General features: G+C 36.9%; 1 protein-coding gene across 2 annotated transcripts in view; it reads left to right on the top strand.

Moving 5' to 3' along the window:
* Window positions 1-23,248, top strand: part of LOC109407928 (SEC14-like protein 2) — a 99,809-nt gene that overhangs the window by 71,921 nt on the left and 4,640 nt on the right. For both annotated transcript variants that reach the window (XM_029876473.2, XM_029876472.2), the window contains exons 3-4: window positions 8,005-8,074; window positions 14,697-15,501. In XM_029876473.2, coding sequence (XP_029732333.1) covers window positions 8,005-8,074; window positions 14,697-15,501 — 875 coding nt within the window. The remainder of the gene's footprint in view (window positions 1-8,004; window positions 8,075-14,696; window positions 15,502-23,248) is intronic.

Consider the following 23,248-nt stretch of genomic DNA (forward strand, 5'->3'; position numbering starts at 1 on the left):
TACTCAAGAGATTTGCAGAGAAAGAGCGTGGCGGCGGCAGCCACCGTATCAATGCGTTCGTCTCGAATGTGTTTGTAAGCAACATAGAGACGCCCGGATAAAAACTAACCATAGGGTATTTGGTGAAAACCATTCCTGTACCATACAGTGTACCAGCTACAATATAGTGTATTGTGATAGAATGGTTCGCTAAAAGCTGTACACATTGGTAGCTACTATACATTTACATCCGATCTTTATGTAACAATATAGTATACTGTTTTTCTTACGTTTGAACCATTCACTATTCCGAAACAATCTTTTTCCGTGCATTTTTAATGATTTATTCAGTTTATGTTTTTTCCGTGCTTTGTTTTGTTGATGTTCGTGACATTTTTGTTGCAAAGGAAATGAAAGAGAAAAAAGTGAATAAGTTGAAACATCTATTTAAAGTCAATAAAATGTTTAAATAGTGGTAAACCAAGTGTCCTAAGGACTGCAGTGAAAGACGGCTTGCGGTTATGACAAGCACACAAATGTTTTCAAATTTACTATGGCAAAACATAATCATCAGCCCATAAACGTTTCTTGTGTGCATTCTGTTTCCTCTCATATCAACCGGTTCGATAGTCGAGTGGTAGCGTGTGAGCCTGGTGATCTCAAGATTCTTGGTTCGAATCCGGTTGCCAACAGAAACTTTTTTTAATTGTAAATCGGGTCCATGGTAAAACTCAGCCTGCACAAATCAAGTGGCGTTGTGCATTTATGTTGACCCTCAGAATATGTAGTAATTTCAACCGCAAGCCGTCTTTCAGTGTGTATATCCAAGAGATATGGCGGGCTAGGTATGTAGAGTGCGATGAGAGGAATACGAATGTAGGTCAACCCGGAAAGACGCAGGCCAGATTACCGTAAATCAGTGGATGAGTTCAACACTATTCTTTCTCTTCTTCTCTCATGTGAACTTGCCTTGTACCACAACCGAATTAAATGCGATTTATTTTTTACGTAGAGCCATTTTTAACATAAGGACTGGACTGGACACTGAAACGACTTCTGAAATAAGTTCGTCTTCGCTTTTTAACCTAACTTATAGTTGAATCAAACTTGACAGTTTTCTCATGAGATTTTATGTACATATTTCATAGTTCAGTCAAACTGGAGCCTCAATATTGCAATAACGGTTAAGCACGCTGTAATGATACTTATGTACCTCGTCACCCACTTCATGCAACTACATTAGTGGTCTAATAACACTTAGCGCGCTAGGCATAGTTCCATCACGCCGCTGAAAGTGTTGCCACAAATAATGCTTAGTTTGCAAAACCCAGTTATCTGGCTGGTGGGACATGGGAGCCTAAGCTTCAACTGTTAATGCAATCAGAGGCTACTCAGACTTAGACGAGTTTAGGTTAGTTTGGCTAGAACTGCCATTAACGAAGGAACATGACGAGATAATATAACATTATATGGTTTATTTAATGTAAAACAATACAACATAACAAAAGAGAACCATTCCAAGACCATGATTAAATTTATAAACAGTAGTGAAATTCAATTAAAAACAATATATTTACGGTACATTTTATTGTTTGAAACCATACGTGTACCATACAATGTACGGTATATTAAAGCCCACGTATCAGTATTTCTAACAATTCATTTACAATAAAATGTATGGTTTTGTAAAAAAATATATATGGAGAAAAATATTTTTTTATATTGTTACGATACTTAACAACCCGTATAGTATATTGTAAAAATCTTATTTACAATTCACTGTATGGTGTTTACATTACATCTTATTGTTTTTGTATTTTTTATTTTTACAGTGGTGTTTATTGTAACAATATAGTTCTAAATAGTACTGTTACAATACAACATTCGGTTTTTCTACTGTATTTTTTATTCGGGCGGTCGGCTGTAGCGTTGATGGAGGAAGAAGGGCAATGTTGATGTTGCGGCTTTTTTGTGTTATGATGGTGATAATGCACAAGACTGCTCATTTCCAATGCGAAAAAAAAGTATTTCCCTGGAATCTTGACAATGGTTAACAATTTATAGTTCATTTCTTCGGCAATACATTCAAAAGTCGATGTATGTGTGATTGCATGTTTATATGTTTGTATGTTTGTCTATTTGTATGTTTATATGTATGTACGTATGATATATATTTATATGCCGGAACATAGGCATAACTCTGGAATGCGTCAAGAAATTTCAATCAAATTTGGCATACACATTCCTTAGGATGTGTAGGTGGTAGTAGGGATATTGGAATTCAAGATGACGGCTTAGGTTCCAAGATGGCGGTTAAAACTCCAGAATATATGCTTTTTAACCGTAGTGTGGCCAGCAAAAAAAAAACCCGTAGAATGCCGGCAGGGCACCCGGGTACCCACGAAACTGAAATGATAATATCTCCGTCAATCACCGATTTTAATTTTTTTGGCTCATTCAACTCACAAACTTATTATCTATTGATATTTTATTTGGTTAGACCGGTCCGATCACCGTGGGTGCCGGGAAATCCGGATTTCCGGGTTTATGTTTTTATACAAAATAATGCTCGGGATTTTCGGTAGGTTCGTGGCAATGTCGGTATCAATAATCCTAAAATTGCTTCAGCATATAGTATCTGACCAGCCTGGGATCATAAAAAGTGTTGACTTTGTAGCTGAGATTTCGGATCAGGCTTCCCGTGGGGCCATGGCTGGCAATGGCCACAATACGGTTTCCTAGACTCAACAATGTGAGGGTCAATATAGTATAAGGACATGCTCCCGAAAATCCAAATTTTCCGAAACCTACAGTCATCAGATCGGCGCAACCACATATTTTCCAGATAGATAATGAGTTTCTGAGTTAAATGAGCCAAAAATTTAAAAAATCGGTGAAAAATTGACGGAAATATGATTATTTCAGTTTTGTGGGTACCCGGGTACCCTGGCGGCATTCCACGTAATAAAAAAAATCAGAAACCTCCCCCCTGCCCCTCCTCACTTGGGAATTCGGTCAACCCCATTAATAGATATATATTCACGAGTTCTAAGATCTAGCAGTGTTTCAACTTGCTACTCTCAATAATCATAAAAATATCGAGATTTGAAATCAATAAAGGTACCCGGGTACCCTGCTGGCCACATAAGGGTTAACGGCAATTCTGCTTCGGATACTATGCAATATGGGTATCAATCGATCGAGCTTCATAAGTAGAATTCAAAAATGAATATCTTACGCCATTATGAAATCAAAGATGGCGGACCATATCCAAGATGGCGGCCATGGAATGGTAGTTTAATCTATAATACCATGCAATATGGATATTTATCGATTGGGCTTGATGAGTAGAAGTCAAAAATCGATATTTAACGCCATTTTGAAATCCAAGATAGCGGACCATATCCAAGATGGCGGCCATGGAATGGTAGTTTGTATCTATCAATCGGGCTTGATGAGTAAAAGTCAAAAATCGATATTTAACGCCATTTTGAAAACAAAGATGGCGGATCATATCCAAGATGGCGGCCACGGAATGGTAGTTTGAGCTATGATACCATGCAATATGGCAGATGGTAGGGTGTAGGGTAGCGGGTAGGGTAAATGGTGAAGCAGACAGTCAGGTCGAGGGGAGGGTTTGTGTGAAGGAGAGAGTAGAGGGAGCGGAGTAGAAGGTTAGGGTAGAGGATAGGGTAGCCGGTAGGATAGAGAGTAGGGTTGAGGGTAGGAAAAAGGTTAGGATAGAGGAGAGTAGGTTAGACGGTACGATTAAGCACAATATAGACTAGAGGGTACGGTAAAGGATAGGACAGTGGTTATGGTAGATGATAGGGTAGAGGATAGGGTAGAGGATAGGGTAGAGGATAGGGCAGATGGTATGGTTGAAGGTTGTGATAGAGCGTAGGATAGAGGGTTGGAATATGTTGGAGTAGAGTAGTGTCAGCCCCCTGGTAAGAAATGTAATAAGAGAGTTGTGACAGCCCCCTGGACCGACGATGACAGATGTTCACGAGTGTCCATGAATATATGTGTGTGTTAAAGTAAAACCGACGAAGCGTAAAGTGCCCCACACAATGCATACGTTTGCGTGTGCGTGACAGTAGTTTGACACATTTCCCATGGGAAAACTGTCAAAAAAACGCAAACCTCGACGGACCGGACGCTATGTGTTCCAGGCTTAAGAGCTAATATGTATTATGACGATGAATGTTTGTTGATGTTTTGTAGTCCGTACTAGTCCTCCATTGTAAATAGACGTCTTGAGTAAAGGAACGGTCCGCGTAATTCACGCGAGTCCCGGGACGGGTTTATGTCCGGTCGATACTGCGCTGGGATTCCATCAGAATAAAGGGCAAAGAAGACAGTAAGGTAGAGGATAGGGAGTAGGGTGAAGCATTGAGATGACATTAGATGAGCTGAGGTTATTTTCGAGATATCTTCAGGAATTCTTTCCAGGATTTCTTCAGGCATTCCTTTAGAGAATCTTGCCAGGTTTATTCCCGGGATTCCTTCAGATATTGCATCCGAGATTGCTGTATGGATTGCTCCGGATTTCTCTTCACGGATTTTTGCAGGGTGGCTATGGAAAATCTTGAAAGGATTCTTTTAGTTATTCTTTTCTGCATTCCTTCAAAGATTTGTGCTAGAATTCCTTCAAAGATTCCTTCCAGGATTCCTGCTGTGATTCCTTAAGGGATTACTCCCGGAAAAAAATAAAAATATATAGATTTCTTCCGAGATTTTTTTTTGGGCAATCCTAGATTATAGAGATATCTTCTATGGTTCTTGCAGGAATACCTGCTCTGCTTCTGGCCGGCATTCCTGTCTCGATCTCTCTAAGGATTCCAGTTATTCTTTACGGGATTCCTTCAGGAATAACTTCAGGGATTTCTGCCTGAATTGCTTTAGAAAATCCTGAAAGGGTTCTTTCAGAAATTTTAATCAGCATGGTTTTATGGATTTCTGCTGGAATTACTTCACTAATTCATTTTAGTATACTTTCAAAGCGTTCTGTCGAAACATATTCAGAGAATCCTAATGGGATTCTTTCTACGAGCTGGGATCCTCGCTCAGGATTTATAGAACAAATCCTCCAAGGGTTTCTTCTGTGATTATTTCAGGGATTTCTACAAAGCTTTCAGCTGAGATTCCCTCAGAATTCTACCACCTGATATGCCTCTCAGAATTCCTTTAGTAAATTTTCCCGGAATTCCTTCAGAGATTTCAACCGTGGATGTTCTTCCCCCCCCCCCCTCCCCAGCGTTATGTTTTTCAGACTTTTGTACGTAATTCTAAATTGCAATTGTTAGATCGAATAAAATTGAACTTTTGAGTGATTTAATATTTTTCATGTAGCCGAAAGACACATTATCTCTTCGATGTAACTTTGGAAGTACCATGAATAACACCATAAAACCCACATATTGCTCACGAATCATGGAGTACAAACATAAGTGGAGAAGCCGTGTAGAGTATATCTGGTTGAAATTTTATATCAAAACATGGAATGATGATGAACCTGGGGGTGTTAGTGGAATACCTGTAAGTACGAGACACTGAAGACAACCTTATAGTTGAGGTCAAGGTTTCTTTTTAAAACATGCAAAATTTGGTGAGTACGTAAAGAGAGTTTGTGGGGCACTGAAGGAATAACTCAATTACTTTATTAGAAATCATTATCTGTGTAAACTTTTACTTCTACAGTATGTCAACGTTTGGTTATGCTACACATAGTGAGCACTCTTTATTTGTTTTGTTATAAATAAATAAATTTGAGAATGTTGAACACTGCAGTCGAAACTACATGAAATTACAAGGACCATGCATTGCATACTTTTAGGCGTTTATCGGGTTATATTTCTACCCCAATTTATAAGAGCGATCAAAACGGCGAAGTATCTCTTTCTTTAGAAAGGTCAAGATTACCGTACGATACAGTGACAAGTAGACCACGTTTTCCGCGTCGATTTATTCGTGCCGAGTTCCATAATTTCGATTTCTTTTTCGAGCATTTACGATAATGTATTTCTGTTCATCACACCTTCAACTTATATTACGCGTTGCGAACATTCGCGAATAATAAATATGTACAACGGTTTTATTATCCGCAATCTTATTAACACGGAAACGCGAAAAAAATAATAATAACAATAATAATACAAGAACATAGATGAAACTCAAAAGCAACGATTCTAGTTGTTTAGTTGTCCAGTTTTTTCGCAAAGCTACTGCGCGGGTTTCGGTTTTTCAGCATTGGCAGTAACACTAAACGGAATTACATACAGTTTATTTTCTGACTGAGAAACGATAAGCTTAAAACGTGCGTTATTATGAGTTGATCCGACATAAGCGTGGCTTAAAAAATATTCATACCCGGTATATAATTAAATTTAATTCACTAACACATAGGTTCCCCAACATTCAGATGCGCGACCCCCTTTAATTAGCAGACGTACTTTTCACGACCCACCATAGAAATTCTCTCATTTGTTGTCTGTTACAGTAAAATATTCGACTGTCCCTCGCGACCCCCTAGATGGAGACCGGCGACTCCCTTTGGGGGTCGCGACCCACAGTTTGGGAAACCATGCACTAACATACAATAAAATTATTGTATTCTTCCGACAGCCGGCTGGCGGAAGACTAAATCATATCAAGGGTTGCATAGCTCACATCACTTACCAATGTGAATCCAGATCTATGTAACTTTCTATCCCTTCCCCTCCCACTAACAAACGTCCTTCCTGTGACAACCGTGGGGATGCGAAGGTACACACGGTCTCTAGTAGCAACGGATGTCACACCAACATTCCTTCCCTTCCTCGATGACCGTAAGGACGTGGCCGGCGCCGGTACTGACAATATAAAGTTTTGAACCTTCAAAATTGCATATTGAGGATGGAAAGCTACACCCAGGCCCCATCCATTTGGTTCCCTGTGCAATGTTGACTGTTCTGGTCAGTAACGGAGTAGCAACTACGAATTGTACGGTCATCTCATGCTCATGCTCATGCTCATATTTCTACCCCAATTTATAAGTCCTTTTTCTAACCTTTTTGAGTGGTTATCATCTCTCTCACTTGTTTAGAGCTGTATTGTATCTATACGGATCAGAATATAACGTTAGCGTTGAAATCGTGCTGAAATAGAACTCGAGAAAATTATCAGATATTGAGGACCTACAATGAAGATTTTTTTTGGAACTACTTCATAGACTTCAATTTTTTTCGTCAAATCATGATTATTTCATTGGAACTTGACCTTTGATAACAAATTTATTTAAAGTTTTAAATTGTGAGACACCTTGGGCTTTACCCGTTTATGGTTTTATAAGTTATTAATAAATTCCTCTACCAATGATCAATATGTATATGCGTATATCGTGTGGCAGGCACGAAGATATTCTACGCCCAAGAAAGCCAATGAAGTCAAGGAAAGCTCCAGCATCGATCGGGAATCGAACACGTCACTCTCAACATAATCTTGCTGAATACCCTTGCGTTTACTGTTCCAACCATGTGAGCCCTTATGGTAAACACTAGAACCCATTTTACATCAAAGGTTCATTTTGCACTGATTCTCCATATTGGTGACCACACCAGCGACAGGTGGTAGCCGTGATCGACCGAGAGTCCATTAAAACTGTCAAGCTCACGCTCAAGGACATTTGCGGCGTTTGATTGCGGAGGAGATTCGCGTTATGTAACCGGCTGCCAACGCTGAGACAACATTCTTTTCTCGCTTGGTGGGGTGTAATTAACTGCTTAGCAGGACTAAGCGTTCGGTATACCGAACCAGTTATTACAGTTCCTATCGAGTTAGTAATGCCACACTGCGGCTGCAAGTGGACCAAAAATAGAATGCGTGAGTCGGCCTGCTGAAGGGTCGATTCGTTCGATGTTTCCGCGTGACATTGACTCTGAATTTGAACATGTCTCTTGAACAGTGTACATACAACACTGACAGATTTCCTATTTCGGAGATGCAATTAATTTATAATGCCTTGTTTCTCTTTTATTGTTACAGTTTCGGCGGCAGGTGGCAGACGTGTTGAAACCTGAACACGATGATTATTACCTGTTACGATGGTTACGAGGTAAGTGCAGCTTAACAATTATTTTTTATATTATTTATTAGAGTAAGGTGGGGCAAAAGTTCGCGTTTTTTTCTGTTCGGGCATAACCACTGCGACCAATCTTTGATCTATTGTGGTATATCCCGTGTCCTTTGTTTAGTGCATGTCGTGTTACTTCATCACTATTGAGTAGTAATATAGCTATTTATGTGACGAGTTGCAAAAAGTTGATTTTTTCAGCACGAGTCGTACATTTATCCAACGAGGCTTGCCGAAATGACAAAATGTTGGTTTTTGATCAAAAAATTGTAATATGGGATGGTCCTTCCAACGCATGGATTGGCATTATAATGAAAACGAATGATGAAACGAATATTTTACACATAGTGGGGCAAAGGTTCGAATTGTGGGGAAAGAGTTCGAGTCATGTGGCAACTTTAGGTAAAAACCAAAAATTCTGCAAAATGTACATATCAGTAACCAATTTTGAAAAATTTGTTACTGATATTATCTCTAAAAGTGATGGAATTAGTGAGAAAATTCAATCAAAGTTGAAAAAAAATGTCGTTTCACCTGAATTTGGCGGAAAACTACTAATTTTTGGTGAAGTAAATTTACCCTGATTTGGGTAAAATCCAGATTGAGCTTTAAAGTGTATTCCAGTTCCAACATCAAATATTAATTGGTTTCAGGTATTCCTTTTGCCAAAGTGTCGAAATACGGTTAGCAAAATTCCCCAAACACTAGATTCGAACTTTTGCCCCAGTGGTGGGGCAAGAGTTCGAATAAGACGCACACATACATAAAGTGTTGTAACACAAAATTGAAAAGACATTTGGCGTAACTTTGTTCAGCAAAAGTTTAGCTCATGGATGGCCGAATCACCACACGGTATTTATTTATTTTTATCTGTTTCGATTTTTTGAGAAAAACTGAATTTTCTACTATGGAACTTTTGCCCCACCTTACACTAGTCATTATCAACTTAATTGAAAGGGAGGGATCCTGATTGACAGGTTCCGCTTTAGCACGCTCCTTTTTCAGTCAAAATCGTACCCCTTAACGAAAAAGTCAAGAAATGATACCGATATTGATCAAAAATTTCATCCCATAATAGTAATCTGGTGATATTTTGCGTATTACGATAGCACATCGCAACATTTTTTTGTCTAAAGAGCAAACTTATGTGTCTCTGACAGATTTTGGGCCGCTGAATCCGAATCCGGGCTCAGATTTGCTCCAGCACGTCACAATTTTGAGCTATACCTCAATTTATAGGGCAAAATAGGCGATTTTAGGCTTTTTTGACTGCCAGCCATTAAGCATGGAAATATTTTTTTTAAGCAATCAAAAGGTAAATTGGTCAATTAACATCTAAGTAAATTAACGACTCATTCAAAATATTTCATTTTATCAATTTTTGTTACTCTGTGTAGTAAATGGATGCCTTTTCGACAAGAAAACATAATTTTGATAATCGATTCATAAAAAAAAAACAATTTTTTTGGACCGGTAAAATAATGTTGCTGTCCTGCTTGATAACCATTTAATTTTCGTGATTGATTTTTATAAACGACTAAACATTGGGTCAAAATAAGTGATAGGAAAAACCGGTTTGCTAATCCGATAAACATTAGGCTGACACAAATTTCGATTTTCTCTAATGCCACCCCCCCCCTCGGAAAATTTTGGCCGGAATTCAACATTTTGAGGGGGGACACAAATAGATTATACAAAAATTTAAAAATTTTGAACTGAAATTAGAGTTGTCGAGAAAATTTCTTAACAAATCCGATGAGTTTTACAATTTTGCCTAATTGTTTGGGTATTTGTTCAACAAATACATTTATTATTTATTATCCACCCCCTTGATGAGTCAACGAGCAAAGTGACAAAAGAAGAAAATGAGATTTGTTCCGGCCTTATTGCGGAAAAATAATGAAGCACTACAAATGCACATTAAAATATAACATATTATAGTGGAACCTTACAAATTCGAAATAAATTAGGACATTTGGACAAACACACCACAGAACAGATATTTGGCCCTGTTACCCTAAATATTGGATTACAATTTACAATAACAGGATGACGTGGTTTCATTAATGTTGTTGGTCCATCAGTCAATCCTGTAATCGTATTTTCTCTGACAGGTTGCCTTTTGTTCGCAGCATTAGTTGCTTTCATAGCTTGAGTTATGTCTAGGAATTTCTAACCCTAAGGGACATCCCGATTCGGGTTTCATCACTAGAGTTCTATAACTTAAAGTCTGAGCCAGGGAAAGGTTTACATCTCTAGTACTTAATCACGGCCCGGAATGGCCTGAATGTTGGCAATCCAAATAGGATTGCGGGCCGCTATTCTGCCAGAGCCCTATAAATGTGCATTAATAATAGGGGAATATTTGGTCGGCGTTAAGTCAGAGGGGACCAAGTAACAAAATTGATGAAGATTAGATTTTCAAGGCATTTGATTAGAATTACTTTGGCTACTTAAAACATTCACCCGATTTTCTTAATGTTACAATTAACGAGAGTTATAGCAAAATTTTCTTTTGATTGAACTGTGAAAATCGATAATAGTGTGCAGTCAGAGTGGACCAAATGCTTGATGTCAAGAGAATTGAAAAATTATGTATTTGTTAAAATCCAGTAATCAAAATAGTTTATCATCAAAATATAATACTTTTCCAAATCGTATGACTCCCTAACGCATTTTCTGAAGATTATTGATCAAGAAAGCACATGAAAATCCATTTTATTATGGTCAATATCGTATTTTACAGATCATCGTATTGAAGCAGATTGTGGCATTTCGCGTACAGACAGAGTGGACCATGTGTCTCTAAAAAAAAATAGTTGAAATTACCTTATTCTTCGTAATCTTTTCCAAATCAAAATATGCTTGTTTAGTAGCTGTTGGGCATCATATTGAAATATACCAATACCCGTTTCATGAAGAAATTGATTTTACCGGTTATTTAAGAATTGTGTACTTGGTTCACTCTGTCTGAACTAATTTTTGAAAAATACCAGTCCTCTGAATAAATTATTATGAACTGTGTAACCACAATATTTCAAAAACGTACCGAACTATGAAAATACGTTCAAAGGTTGTTAGCTATTAAATGTTCAAGTTAAGATTTCCTGAATAGCTCATTGATTGACTACCCTTCATGCGATATTGAACTGTTGTACTTAGTCCACTGTGATTGAACATAAAAATTGAAAATGGTAATCAACAGTGTAATAACATAAACAGCAAATATCAAACTTCCTGCTCACATTATACACCACTCCTATTAACTGTCGTCCTACTCGTACATTACTTTTTCATCAATTATGTAAAAACTTGAGTGCGAACTGTAGTTGGTTGTAGATTTTCCAAAAATCGTTCAATCAGAGTGGACCAAGTACAATCAATTACTAAGCAATTACTCGGTTTCAAGCTTTATTTTACGTTTTTTCGCGATCAATACAGATCGATGATTTGATGAATAGTTATTAAGATTTATGGCAAAAATTCAAGAACATTTGTTGAAAAACTAAAAACTTATTGAGTTGCAAACTTCAAAGTCGTTTATCTAGAAATAAGGTAAAAGACACATGGTTCTCTCTGACTTAACGCCGACCATTTACAAGTTAAAATAGCACATTTAACATAAAAATAAAACTTGTAATAACATTTGAAAAGAAATAAAAATGTTCGGCATGTGCGTGTTAATGTAATAGGTATGATTACTTCAGACTCTAGTTTAATTTAAAAACACTTCACTAATACTTTACTTTTGCAAAAGAAAATAAAAAATGAATAACTCTTTTAAAGAAAAACTAGAAAGGACGAGCAAATTCCTTTTAATTCTACTACTGTGCTTATCTTCGGACAGATAGGCCTATTTCGTCTGTGACTTACAGACTTCTTCAGTGTCAAGTGCTCGACTCAGTCGTATCAGTTCATATTTGTCCTGCTCAAAGTCTACTCCATACAAATTTCGAAAATTTTGTATGAATAAAAGTCTACGAAGGGGGAGGGGGGTCTGAGATTGCTCAAAATGAGTCTACGTAGTTTATGGACAGCGCCAAACTCACTGAGTAGATGGCGGTAGTGAGCAAATGTCAAACAAGAGCAAAAACGATGTGAGCGCCATAAGCGAGAGATTTGCGAACTACAGAATACTTGAATAGTCCGTTAAAAATTAAAACGATGGGATTCTGTGATTAAACTCTTGTCTTAGTAAATTTTTGATACCGTGCACGTCAGATAGGAACATTTTCGAATCCCAATATGGAAAATGTCGCATTCCATCACTTCAAGGTCGACCTCAAATGTCAAACTAGAATTGTTTACCATTTCACATATTTCGAGTTTCTCCATTATATCGTTTTTCGAGTTCCGGAAATGTACTGTTGCGATTTGAATACCATGCTTGATCGTATTGTTCAATAAAAACGGTATTTTGTCATAAATTGTATGACCCTATTTTCATCTGCATGCCATATGGTAATTTTCCGCTGCAGTCCAAGTACAGCAAGGATAATGATGCAATTTCGTAAGCAGTTGCATATGATACACATGAGTACACTTTCTGGTAAAATTTCATCAAATATGCGTATCTGTCAAAGAATAAAAGGGCGAAATAGTAGGTAAAAAAACTCATTACACTGCTGCAATGCTGTATAACATGTAAGAAATAACAATACATAATAAAATATCGTAATTTTATCGATCGGATAAGGCTTAATATTTTTTTTCCACGAACGTCGCATCGCTTTGCGTCTTCGGAAGTCTGATTTCTAGTGAAGTTTTCTACAGACATCATTCATTGACTCAGTTTTAAGGATCAAGGGGTGACCTCTAGCGATTTTTCTTTGAAGAAGTAAATTTCCCCCATACTAAATCGTATAAAAACTTATAAAAAGCGGGCGCTAAAACATAGTTTCTTCGATCGAGCTGAAATTTTGTACAGCTGATTTGGGGGCAAAATGGAACTAGAAAAATATATAGAAACAAGTTTTCCCATTTTTTTATTTTACCCATATAACCGTGTCCCAGGTTAGTGAATCTGTTAATACTCTGTTAATAATAATAAAATGTATTTTCTGTATTTTTCATATGCGATGTATGGATATTCGCAGCTATAGAATGTCTCTGCCAAATTGTATGAAATTTACACAGAAGCTAGTTGATTATGTATTAGTAGAGTGTTCTAAAATTGCACATAATCAGAAATCTTGCGGTCCCACCCTGCAAACTATAGCTAAGGATGTTAAAAACTTTTGTATCGCGTCCACTTTTGGAAATTGAGCGGATAGATTTTTGAGAAATGGCCAATTTTTGCAGTTATTATTATATTATTCATACCTTACCAACAGAGCCGTATTTAGGGAGAGGGGGGACAGGGGGAGGGTCGCGTGTTCCCACAGCACCATGGGCCAGAAATAAAAATTTCGCGGCAAAAATAAAAAAGTTTTTTTTTCTAAGATCAATTAATTTTTATTTTTGTATGATTTTTTGGCCTATGTTTGATTGAATACGACTGAATTTTCCGATTTGTAACAAAATTGTATCGTTTTTTATATGGAGAAATTTCTTATAAGTGAAAATTTCCGATTTTACCTAAAATTAAGAAAAATGAGATTTGTGATGATAAATGTACCTAACAAGTATATTGCGGATTGCCCCGTAATAGACTCACACGCGGAAAATTTTGTCCCATCAAAATATTCTCCCACCGCTTTTCCCATAGATTGGGTTTTGTCACTGCTAACGAAAACAACATTGAACGCACGCTCTTGGTTGGTGCAATGAATACATGCTGAGATGGTTTTTGAAAACATTTTGAAGAATTATCTACAGAGTACTTAGAAGAATTAAAGGATTTTGTTTTCAGAATTCTGGAGTTTGATTTTAATCAGACACTTACGATTTATTCATATCGGAGAACACCAAAACTGTTGTAACATTTTCTAAAGGAAATCCAGTAAGAATATAAGACGAATTATTTTCAAGAGTTCGAATTTCTTGAGTAGAGATATTTGTTTACTGATAATCTAGCAGGAACTTATCATGGATTCCCGCTTAAATTTCTGCAGCATTTTCTGTTAGAATTTCAAGTTTTCTTGAAAATTTATTTGTGAGGTCACCAGAACACCAGCAGTAGCGTTGAATCAAGTTTTTGTTAAGTGTTCATACTTTATGGTGATCGACCAGCACTTCTCCAGAGATTGCAGCATGGATTGCCTAGAAATTATCTTTAGATTTCGCAAAAACGACACCATCGATTGCGCTACAAATCCATTCTGCTGTTTTTTTTTTTCTCACAGAATATTCACTATTGTTTTGCAGATGCACTCTTGAAGAAAATAAGTGTAACACGTAGTACGTAAAACGCATTTAATTTTAAATTCCGCTCTCTGAGTTGAGGGTTTTTAAAATCACGAGGCCTTGAAACTTTACATTTTATTATGCCCTATAAGAATAAATTTTAACAAATCATTTCACGTGCATAAAATGTGTTCATTGTTTATTCATCTATCCCTATTCATGAACAAAATAACTGCATTCAAGCTCCAACACATTAGCGCCTTATCGCCAAACGATCATAAGCACTAATTTATGCATTTCATTTGATTTTCCCTCGCAGCACGTTCGTGGAACCCAGAAGCCGCCGAAAAGATGTTGCGTGAGTCGATGAAGTTTCGCGAACGCTGGAATGCCGACGAGATCGACAAATGGCCCACGCCACAGATCTTGATAGACTTGGCCCCGCATGGTGTGAGTGGATTCGACCGGGAGGGTTCGCCAATCATCATCATTCCGTTTGCCGGGTTCGACATCTGGGGTCTGCTGCATACGGTCTCCCGGGCGGATATCGTCCGCATGACACTGCAGGCCCTCGAACGCTACATGAAGCTGGCCTACGAGCAGAGCCAAAAGATGAACAATCCCAACTGTCGGCAGTTTGTGGTAATATTCGACATGGAGAATTTCAACCTGAAGCAGTACGTGTGGCGACCGGCTAGCGAGGTGGTTATTTCACTGATCAAAATGTACGAGGCAAACTATCCGGAGATCCTGAAGTGCTGCTATATTATCAACGCACCGAAAGTGTTTGCCTTCGCGTACAACATGGTGAAGAAGTTCCTCGGTGAGTACACCATCGACAAGATCAAAATCTACAAATCGGACCGGAACAAGTGGCTGCCGGCGATTCTGGACCGGTGTCCGGCGTCACAGATCCCGAAGTACTTCGGCGGAACCATGACGGATGAGGATGGCAACCCGAAGTGCGAGAAGAAGCTCTGCTGGGGCGGAAAGGTGCCAAAGTCCATGTACACCTCCAAGGAGGATAGCTTTAACAACAACCTGACCTTCACCGAGACTGAGATCAAGAAGGGCGGCAAGCTGAAGTTGGTGTTCGACTGCGAGGATACCGGGTGCTTCTTGAAGTGAGTATAAACCGCTGGCGTCAATAATTTGCCACCGGACCATAAATCAATCATCTAAATCTATTCTGGTTCCTGCCGACTGAGCTGCAGAAGTGGTTTATGGCAGGTTGTGGCATTTGGAAAAGTGGCTACAGTTTATAGCGAACCTGTAACAAGGTTTCGAAGTTTACCGATATTATGGAGAATTTTATTACCAAAAATCAATCAATGAAAAATAGGTTGCTGAAGGCCGGTGCAGTATTAGCGACGGTTAGATGATCAGTGGCCACTGGCCAGTGATCATACACTGGTCTGTGTGAAAGGTAATATGCATATAATTTGTGTATTGTATAGAATTATAAATACACTGTCCGACAAAAAAAACTTTTGCCGTGATCAGAGATCCCATTAGTAGGGCATAAAAGCGCATGGAAAATGTAGAAAAATGCCATTTCCAAATCTGTTGGAGCACCCCTAGAAACTTTTTTAGATGAGTTTGAATTTTATTCATTTTTGGAGGTTTGACAAGAGCTTTAGAAATCATCATAAACACTTTTGAAATACAATATCTTTGAAATTCAATTTTGTGCATCGCTGAAATTTTCACAGATCTGAGCAACAACTTTGATAAATAACTAGTCTAAATTTCAGCCTATTACGACATTCCATTTCATTGATACATATCCGGGAAGAATCAAATATGACTTATATAATACAAATCCTTGAAGTTTTCTCTTAATTTAATCACAAAAAGCAAGCCCCTATCCTTATCTAATCATAACAAAATAACTATTTTACTTTGATTTGACTTCGAAGGTTCCGGGTCATTTGGCCGAACGCCATTTGGCCGAATGCCGTTTGGCCGAACGCCATTTGGCCGAAAGGGTCATTTGGCCGAATGCCATTTGGCCGAATGCCGTTTGGCCGAAAAATGAATGATGAAATCAAGTGACCATACCACTGTTCCCCGTCCCAGTATACCTCGAAAGAACAGCCTATGATTCAAAGAAGGAAAAATCTTCGATGATATATTGACAGTTTCAACGCCAACTAATCCCTGAATATTAAAACTAGAAAGAATAGCCTATGATAAAAAGAAGGAAATACTTCTGATAATCATATTGGCAGTTAGTTATGTCAAAAACTTCCTCTGAATTTTTTTGATCATGATTCGGCCAAACGGCATTCGGCCAAACGACCCTTTCGGCCAGATGGCATTCGGCCAAATGGCGTTCGGCCAAACGGCATTCGGCCAAACGGCTTTCGGCCAAATGGCCGGACACCGACTTCGAAATGCTATACTTATGATCTAAATAATTGAATTCAAATTTTCGAGAAGAAAATCCGGTTGATTTTTCAAATTACTAACGTGGTAAGCCTGTGTAAAAATTTAAAAAAATCTAATACATTTATATTTTGCGATCAGTACAAAAAAAACGTGTCCAGTGTTTTCGTGGTTTGTCTATATTCACTTAATGTTTCGAAAAACCTCCTAGCCATTCCAAGGTGGTAAAATTGATTACTTTATTGAATAAAACAAATCTATTTCAATACAATGAATTTGAAGCTGGCATTGTGCAGAAAACATGGTTTAAGTTCAGGACTGTTCAAAACAATGCAATCTTCAAAAAATGCAAGCCAAAAATGAGAACATTCTCCATTTACTATTAGTAATCGTACAAGCACTGTAGTTTTCATCACATTTTTGTTAGTTTCACAATAAAGAATGTGTATGTTGGGGCATAACCATTGAAGACACTTTTATGAAATTAATTGAATTTGTCATGTTGTAAAATATTTTCAATCTTAATTTGAAGCTCAATAAAGTCCTCCACGACTGTAAAATGTCTTTATAACTTCCAGCGGCATAGGGTCTGGAACCATTTGGGCAGGATCACCTATTTTGGGCATTTATGTCTATAACTCAGTCAATTTAGAACCGATTGACTTGATTTTTGAGACACGATCAGATACGCACAGTATCTACCTATGTGCAACAATTCAAGTCAATTCGGTTTGGAATTGACTGAGTTATAGCAGCAAGTGCCCAAAATAGGTGCTCCTGCGTAAATGGTCCTAGATCCTATTTGTTAATATAGTGTTAAATACTATCTATCCAGAAACACTAAGGCGAATCAATATAATTTATTTATTTAAGGCGAAACTGGAAACATGTCCTCACTTTTTGGTTTTTGATTTTTTATTAAATAACGAAGCAATATTTCCAAAATCGGTTTTCGTACACATGTAGACTCTACATGCATACATACATACAGGGGATACTCAAAATAACTGGGACAGGTAAAATTTTCACTTTTCAAGAAAATGTTCAACTCGCTGTAACTTTTTGAAGAAGGCATCAAATATTCTCAAATTTTTACAGCAAGTTCATCAACTAGTTGTGTATCAGTGGTCAAATTTTTGAAAATGTCGGGCTATTCTACACGAAGTTATAAAGGTTCTAGAAAAAGGTATAATTATACGATAGCCAACTTTGTGCTGTTATATCTCCGGATTCAATGAACCGAATGCAATGAAATTTTGATCATTTATGACTTATATAATAAGCTATTAAAAACTTTTGACAAAACTTAAAATTCTTTACACGAAGGAAAATTATAATAATTAGAATATTTTTCTAATATAACACCAATTTATCCAAAACTTCATCATCGTTTCAAAAATCGAGATAGTAATTATAGTTTATTTCAATTCCCTCTAATTGACTTGAATATATTTATGTTTGAAAGGAACGCTACCAAATAGTCGGCATAAAATTGAAAAAGTAATGGGATGCACATGAAAAATAGATAAATTTACTAAAAAATCGTGGAAAAAATAAAATCGCTATAACTTTTTTTCTTGTTAAAAATTTCAAGTAAAGTCAAATGTTTTCCAGAGTTCATTATATAAGTCTTGAATGGTCAAAATTTCATTGCATTCGGTTCATTGAATCCGGAGATATAACAGCTCAAAGTAATAATTATACCTTTTCCTAGAATCTCTATAACTTCGTGTAGAATGGCTCGATCTTTTCTACATTTGAACCACTGATACACAGCTAGTTGATAAGCTTACAGTAAAAATTTGAGAATATTTGATGCCCTTTTCGAAAAGTTACAGCGAGTTGAACACTTTTTGAAAAGTGAATATTTTACCTGTCCCAGTTATTTTGAGTATCCCCTGTACATTTGTAGAGTATGGATCAAGGTATCTTCTATTTTTTTTTCTGTGGTGGAAAATGTTTTTCGTTTTTGCAGAAACCATTTTTGAACAAAATTTCACAAAAAAATGATGATGATTAACCTGGGCTTGTTAGGGGAATATCTGTAAATAAAAAGAAAATCGGGTTAAGTACGGTTCCTTTGAATTCCACTAAGAATTTGCATCCTTTGACAGATACGTATTTCGACCTCAACTGTAAGGTCGTCTTCAGTGTCTTGTACTTGACTCGACTCGAGTCGAGTCAAGTACAAGACACTGAAGACGACCTTACAGTTGAGGTCGAAATACGTATCTGTCAAAGGATGCAAATTCTTAGTGGAATTCAAAGGCACCGTACTTAACCCGGTTTTCTTTTTATTTACAAAAAATGGTTTATGCAAAAATGGAAAACATTTTCCACCACAAAAAAATTTAGAACATACACTCCCGTGCAAAAGTTTGGGGTCACCCCCTCAAAAACATGGAAATGTTTTTCGGTCATGTCTCAGTTATCTTTCATTTAATCCACTCTTTCTTATACTCTTTCGAAAGATAAAGAGTTAGATTTGATTCGTAGGTACTTTTCACAAATTTCATATGAAATTTTTAGTATGAAGAGTTTACCTAAACTTACATGTTTTTCCTAAATCTGTACGAAAAATTGTTTTCCGTGTAATTCAAAATTGGATCGACCAAATTTCAAAATTAAAGTTGCATTAGAACCCTTTTTCTATCCTCTTTGAGAGCCATTCATTAGAATTTATAGGAAAAATTCATAACACAATTTAAATGATCGAGTTAGGTTTACAAGTCACCGTGCAAAAGTTTGGGGTCACCTTTCAAATGAAGTCTGAGTCGGATTTTTATTCAAATCGTCATTGTTTTTGGTGCAACTCCAATTCCATCTTTGATATTTGAATGGCAAGACACAGAAATGTTTATGAATTGTTCATATAACAAAGTTCTAGACAAAGTTAAGGTAGAGAATGGGGTATAAAATACATACTAAATCAGCTAAGTTCGTTATATAAAGTGCGGAAGAGGATAGAAGTGAGATTAAAATGACTCATTCGTGAACTCTACCCTATATAACTGTATGTGTTAAAACCACAAATATACCATTAACCCAAAATCCATAACAACGAATGCCATTTCTCGGAATGTACTATTACATTCGAGATTTTGGGTTTTGGTGCAAAGCAAAGGGATAATTTTTTGATAAAAATGCAATTTAAAATTAAATATGTAACATTCCTGAAACTTATGGATTTTGGGGTAATGGTATGTTCGTGGTTATAACACTTACAGTTATATAGGGTAAAATTCACCAATTAGTCATATTAATTTCACTTCCATCCTCTTTCGCACTCAATATAACGAACTTAGCTGATTTAGTATGGATTTTATATACCATTTTCTACCTTAAATTAGTCTAGAACTTAGTTTATGAACATTTCATAACCATTTTTGTGTCTTGTCATTCAAATATCAAAGAAGGAATTGGAGTTGCACCAAAAACAATGACGATTTGAATAAAAATCCGACTCAGACTTCATTTGGAAGGTGACCCCAAACTTTTGCACGATACAGCATACTTAGGGGTGACCCCAAACTTTTGCACGGTGACTTGTAAACCTAACTCGATAATTTAAAATAAGTTATGCATTTTTCCGCTAAAATCTAATGAATGGCTCTCAAAGAGGATAGAAATAGGGTTCTAATGCAACTTTAATTTTGAAATTTGGTTGACCCAATTTTGAATTACACGGAAAACAATTTTTCGTACAGATTTAGGAAAAACGTGTAAGTTTAGGTAAACTTTTCATACTGAAAATTTTATATGAAATTTGTGAAAAGTACCTACGAATCAAATCTAACTCTTTATCTTTCGAAAGAGTCTAGGAACGAGTGGATTAAATGGAAGATGACTGAGATATGACCAAAAAACATTTCCATGTTTTCGAGGGGGTGACCCCAAACTTTTGCACGGGAGTGTACCTTGATCCATACTCTACATGTGGACGAAGCCCGATTTTGAAAATATTGCTCCGTTATTTAATAAAAAATCAAGAACCAAACAAATGAGAAAATGCTTCCAGTTTCGCCTTAAGTCCAAATTTGTTTCAATGCAGAGGTCGTTGGAATTTGAATATATTTTCCGCATCGTATTTAAATTTTTAAGAACATGTAACTGCTTGATATCCACCAGGTCAAGCAATCTGGAACGGTACACACCAAATCATTGAAAAGCATTCTCATCCATATGCGATGTATGGATATTTAAATTTGGGCACGACTCGAAATTCGATCAAAACAAAATACTTCCTTGAATTAAGTGTACGTAGTGTATTTTGCCTGAATTGTGATCCTAATCCATCGCATTCAAAATCGCAGTTTATTGGTATTTGAACATGATTATGAAAGTAACATTTGATGTCAAATGTTACAATAAACTTTGTTCATTTTCATAAGCGACAAAAAAGTTTTCGAAAACTGCAATTAGAACATTGAATTTATTTGGAAAAGTTTTTCCTTAAAACACTCATGCTGACCTCAATGAATTCATCTAACTTTCTTCCTGTGGATCCTTTGTAAACATATCCTAAAATTACTCGTATAGTTTTCCAGAATCATACTTAGTTAAACCAGATGTTTGAAATACAATGTTCATCTTCTTCAGTCAGAGACTGAAAAATTAACACTAGAAAACGGACGTCACATCTAGTGACCTAGTGGAGAACTTCTAAAGAAACGTTTTCTCCTACTGGAGCGGAAATCCATCCAATATTCCGAGATGTTCGAAGTACCTGAAAGACTGACGCTGCACGGCATTAACGCATAGAAGTTTTTTTTAAATGGATATGAATATGTGCGTGTTAAAAAAACCTAAAAGATTTTCACTATATAGGTCCGAGTTAAGCCTTTGCGGATATGTATCAACGAAACGGAATGTCGTAATAGGTTGAAATTTTGACTAGTTATTTATCAAAGTTGCTTCTCAGATCTGTGAAAATTTCAGCGGTGCACAAAACTGCATTTCAAAGATATTGTATTTCAAATGTGTTTATGATGATTTCCAAAGCTCTTGTCGAACCTTCAAAAATGAATAAAATTCAAACTCATCTCAAAAAGTTTCTAGGGGTGCTCCAACAGATTTGAAAATGGCATTTTTCTACATTTTCCATGCGCTTTTATTCCCTACTAGGGTGCCTGTACCAGTTATCGCACAACCTAAGAAAAACTATTTCTACAAAAATAAGAAGAAGACCGACGAATGTAAACAATAAGTCAAATGATTGATTTGTTTTAATACTTTACAGGAAAAATATAGAAACGGAGCCAAAATTACTTTTAGTATTTATTACGGCGTGTGCCAATGATAGGAACCCTGTACCAGTTATGGACACATTTGTTAATTTGGGTTCCACTTCGCACTATTTACATGCATTCCTTATGGGAGTTGCCATAACTGGTACACTATGGCGAAATAGGGTGCAAGGAAGCCGAAAAGTTAAGGAAAATGATTTATTTCTACCATAATTTGAGCAAATTGTGAAGTTTGAATGATTGCAATCATCTTTTGTGTTCGTGATCTGTTGTTCACGATTTTTTTTCTTGTTGATTTGTATCTTTAAAGGTTGAAAATCAACTATGGCGAATTTGAGGTACTATAGTCATAACTGGTACACTGAGCCTAATGGGGTCTCTGATCACGACAAAAGTTTTTTTTTGTCGAACAGTGATAGAGCTCAGCGCAAGAGCAATTGAAGAGAGCTTGACTGCCCCACTTGCAAAACAGTCCTATTTGTAAAAAGTAGAAATGGAGAAAACAGCGTTTGAAGTTTGACAACTCGTTTCCATATATGTAAAACTTTAAAAAAATCGTTATAGTTTGAAAAATATTTCGATCATCTCGAAACTTTCACAGATTGCTTTGCACAATACATAACTGTGAAAAAAATTACGTTGGCTACAAACATTGTTCAGTTTTGTATAAACTAGGAGTTTTTGGCATAATCTGTATGGGAGGGCTTATTTTATTCTTTTTTGACGAAATTTGTCGATAGTTACTGGACAGCCATCTTTAATATTCTGTTCACCGTTGCTGGATTCTATACCATACCAAATATCCGTATTGCATAGCTTAAGAGCCTAAAACTCCTTAAAACAGCCATCTTCTGGTCGCCATTTTTGAAATCCGGACATCTTCGCTATGCCAAACAGTCCTGCGAATTATCGCGACCATCACGAGACAATCATTCGAACCCATTTTTGGAATCACCCCTCTCATGGTGATACGAACCAGCTAGCATGTCACGGCCGGAGTGACAAAAATTTTGTGGATTCCATCCTCCCCCTCTTTGCAGCAATGGCAGTTGGTGAGTGTGCTTCAGCAGGCTTCAGGCTACTGGCCTGCGAGAGCATCAATCTCTCTGAGAAACGGTGCATTGCGGGCCAAAGTGAGAGCGTTTGCCACAGATAGAGCGCACTACGTGGTGCGCTCTGTGTGTGCGTGTGTGTAAAAAATTCGAAGGCTGAAAGTGAAAATTGATATTCTCATATT

Source organism: Aedes albopictus, chromosome 2 (genome assembly GCF_035046485.1).
Source record: "Aedes albopictus strain Foshan chromosome 2, AalbF5, whole genome shotgun sequence".
NCBI classification, from domain to species: domain Eukaryota; kingdom Metazoa; phylum Arthropoda; class Insecta; order Diptera; family Culicidae; genus Aedes; species Aedes albopictus.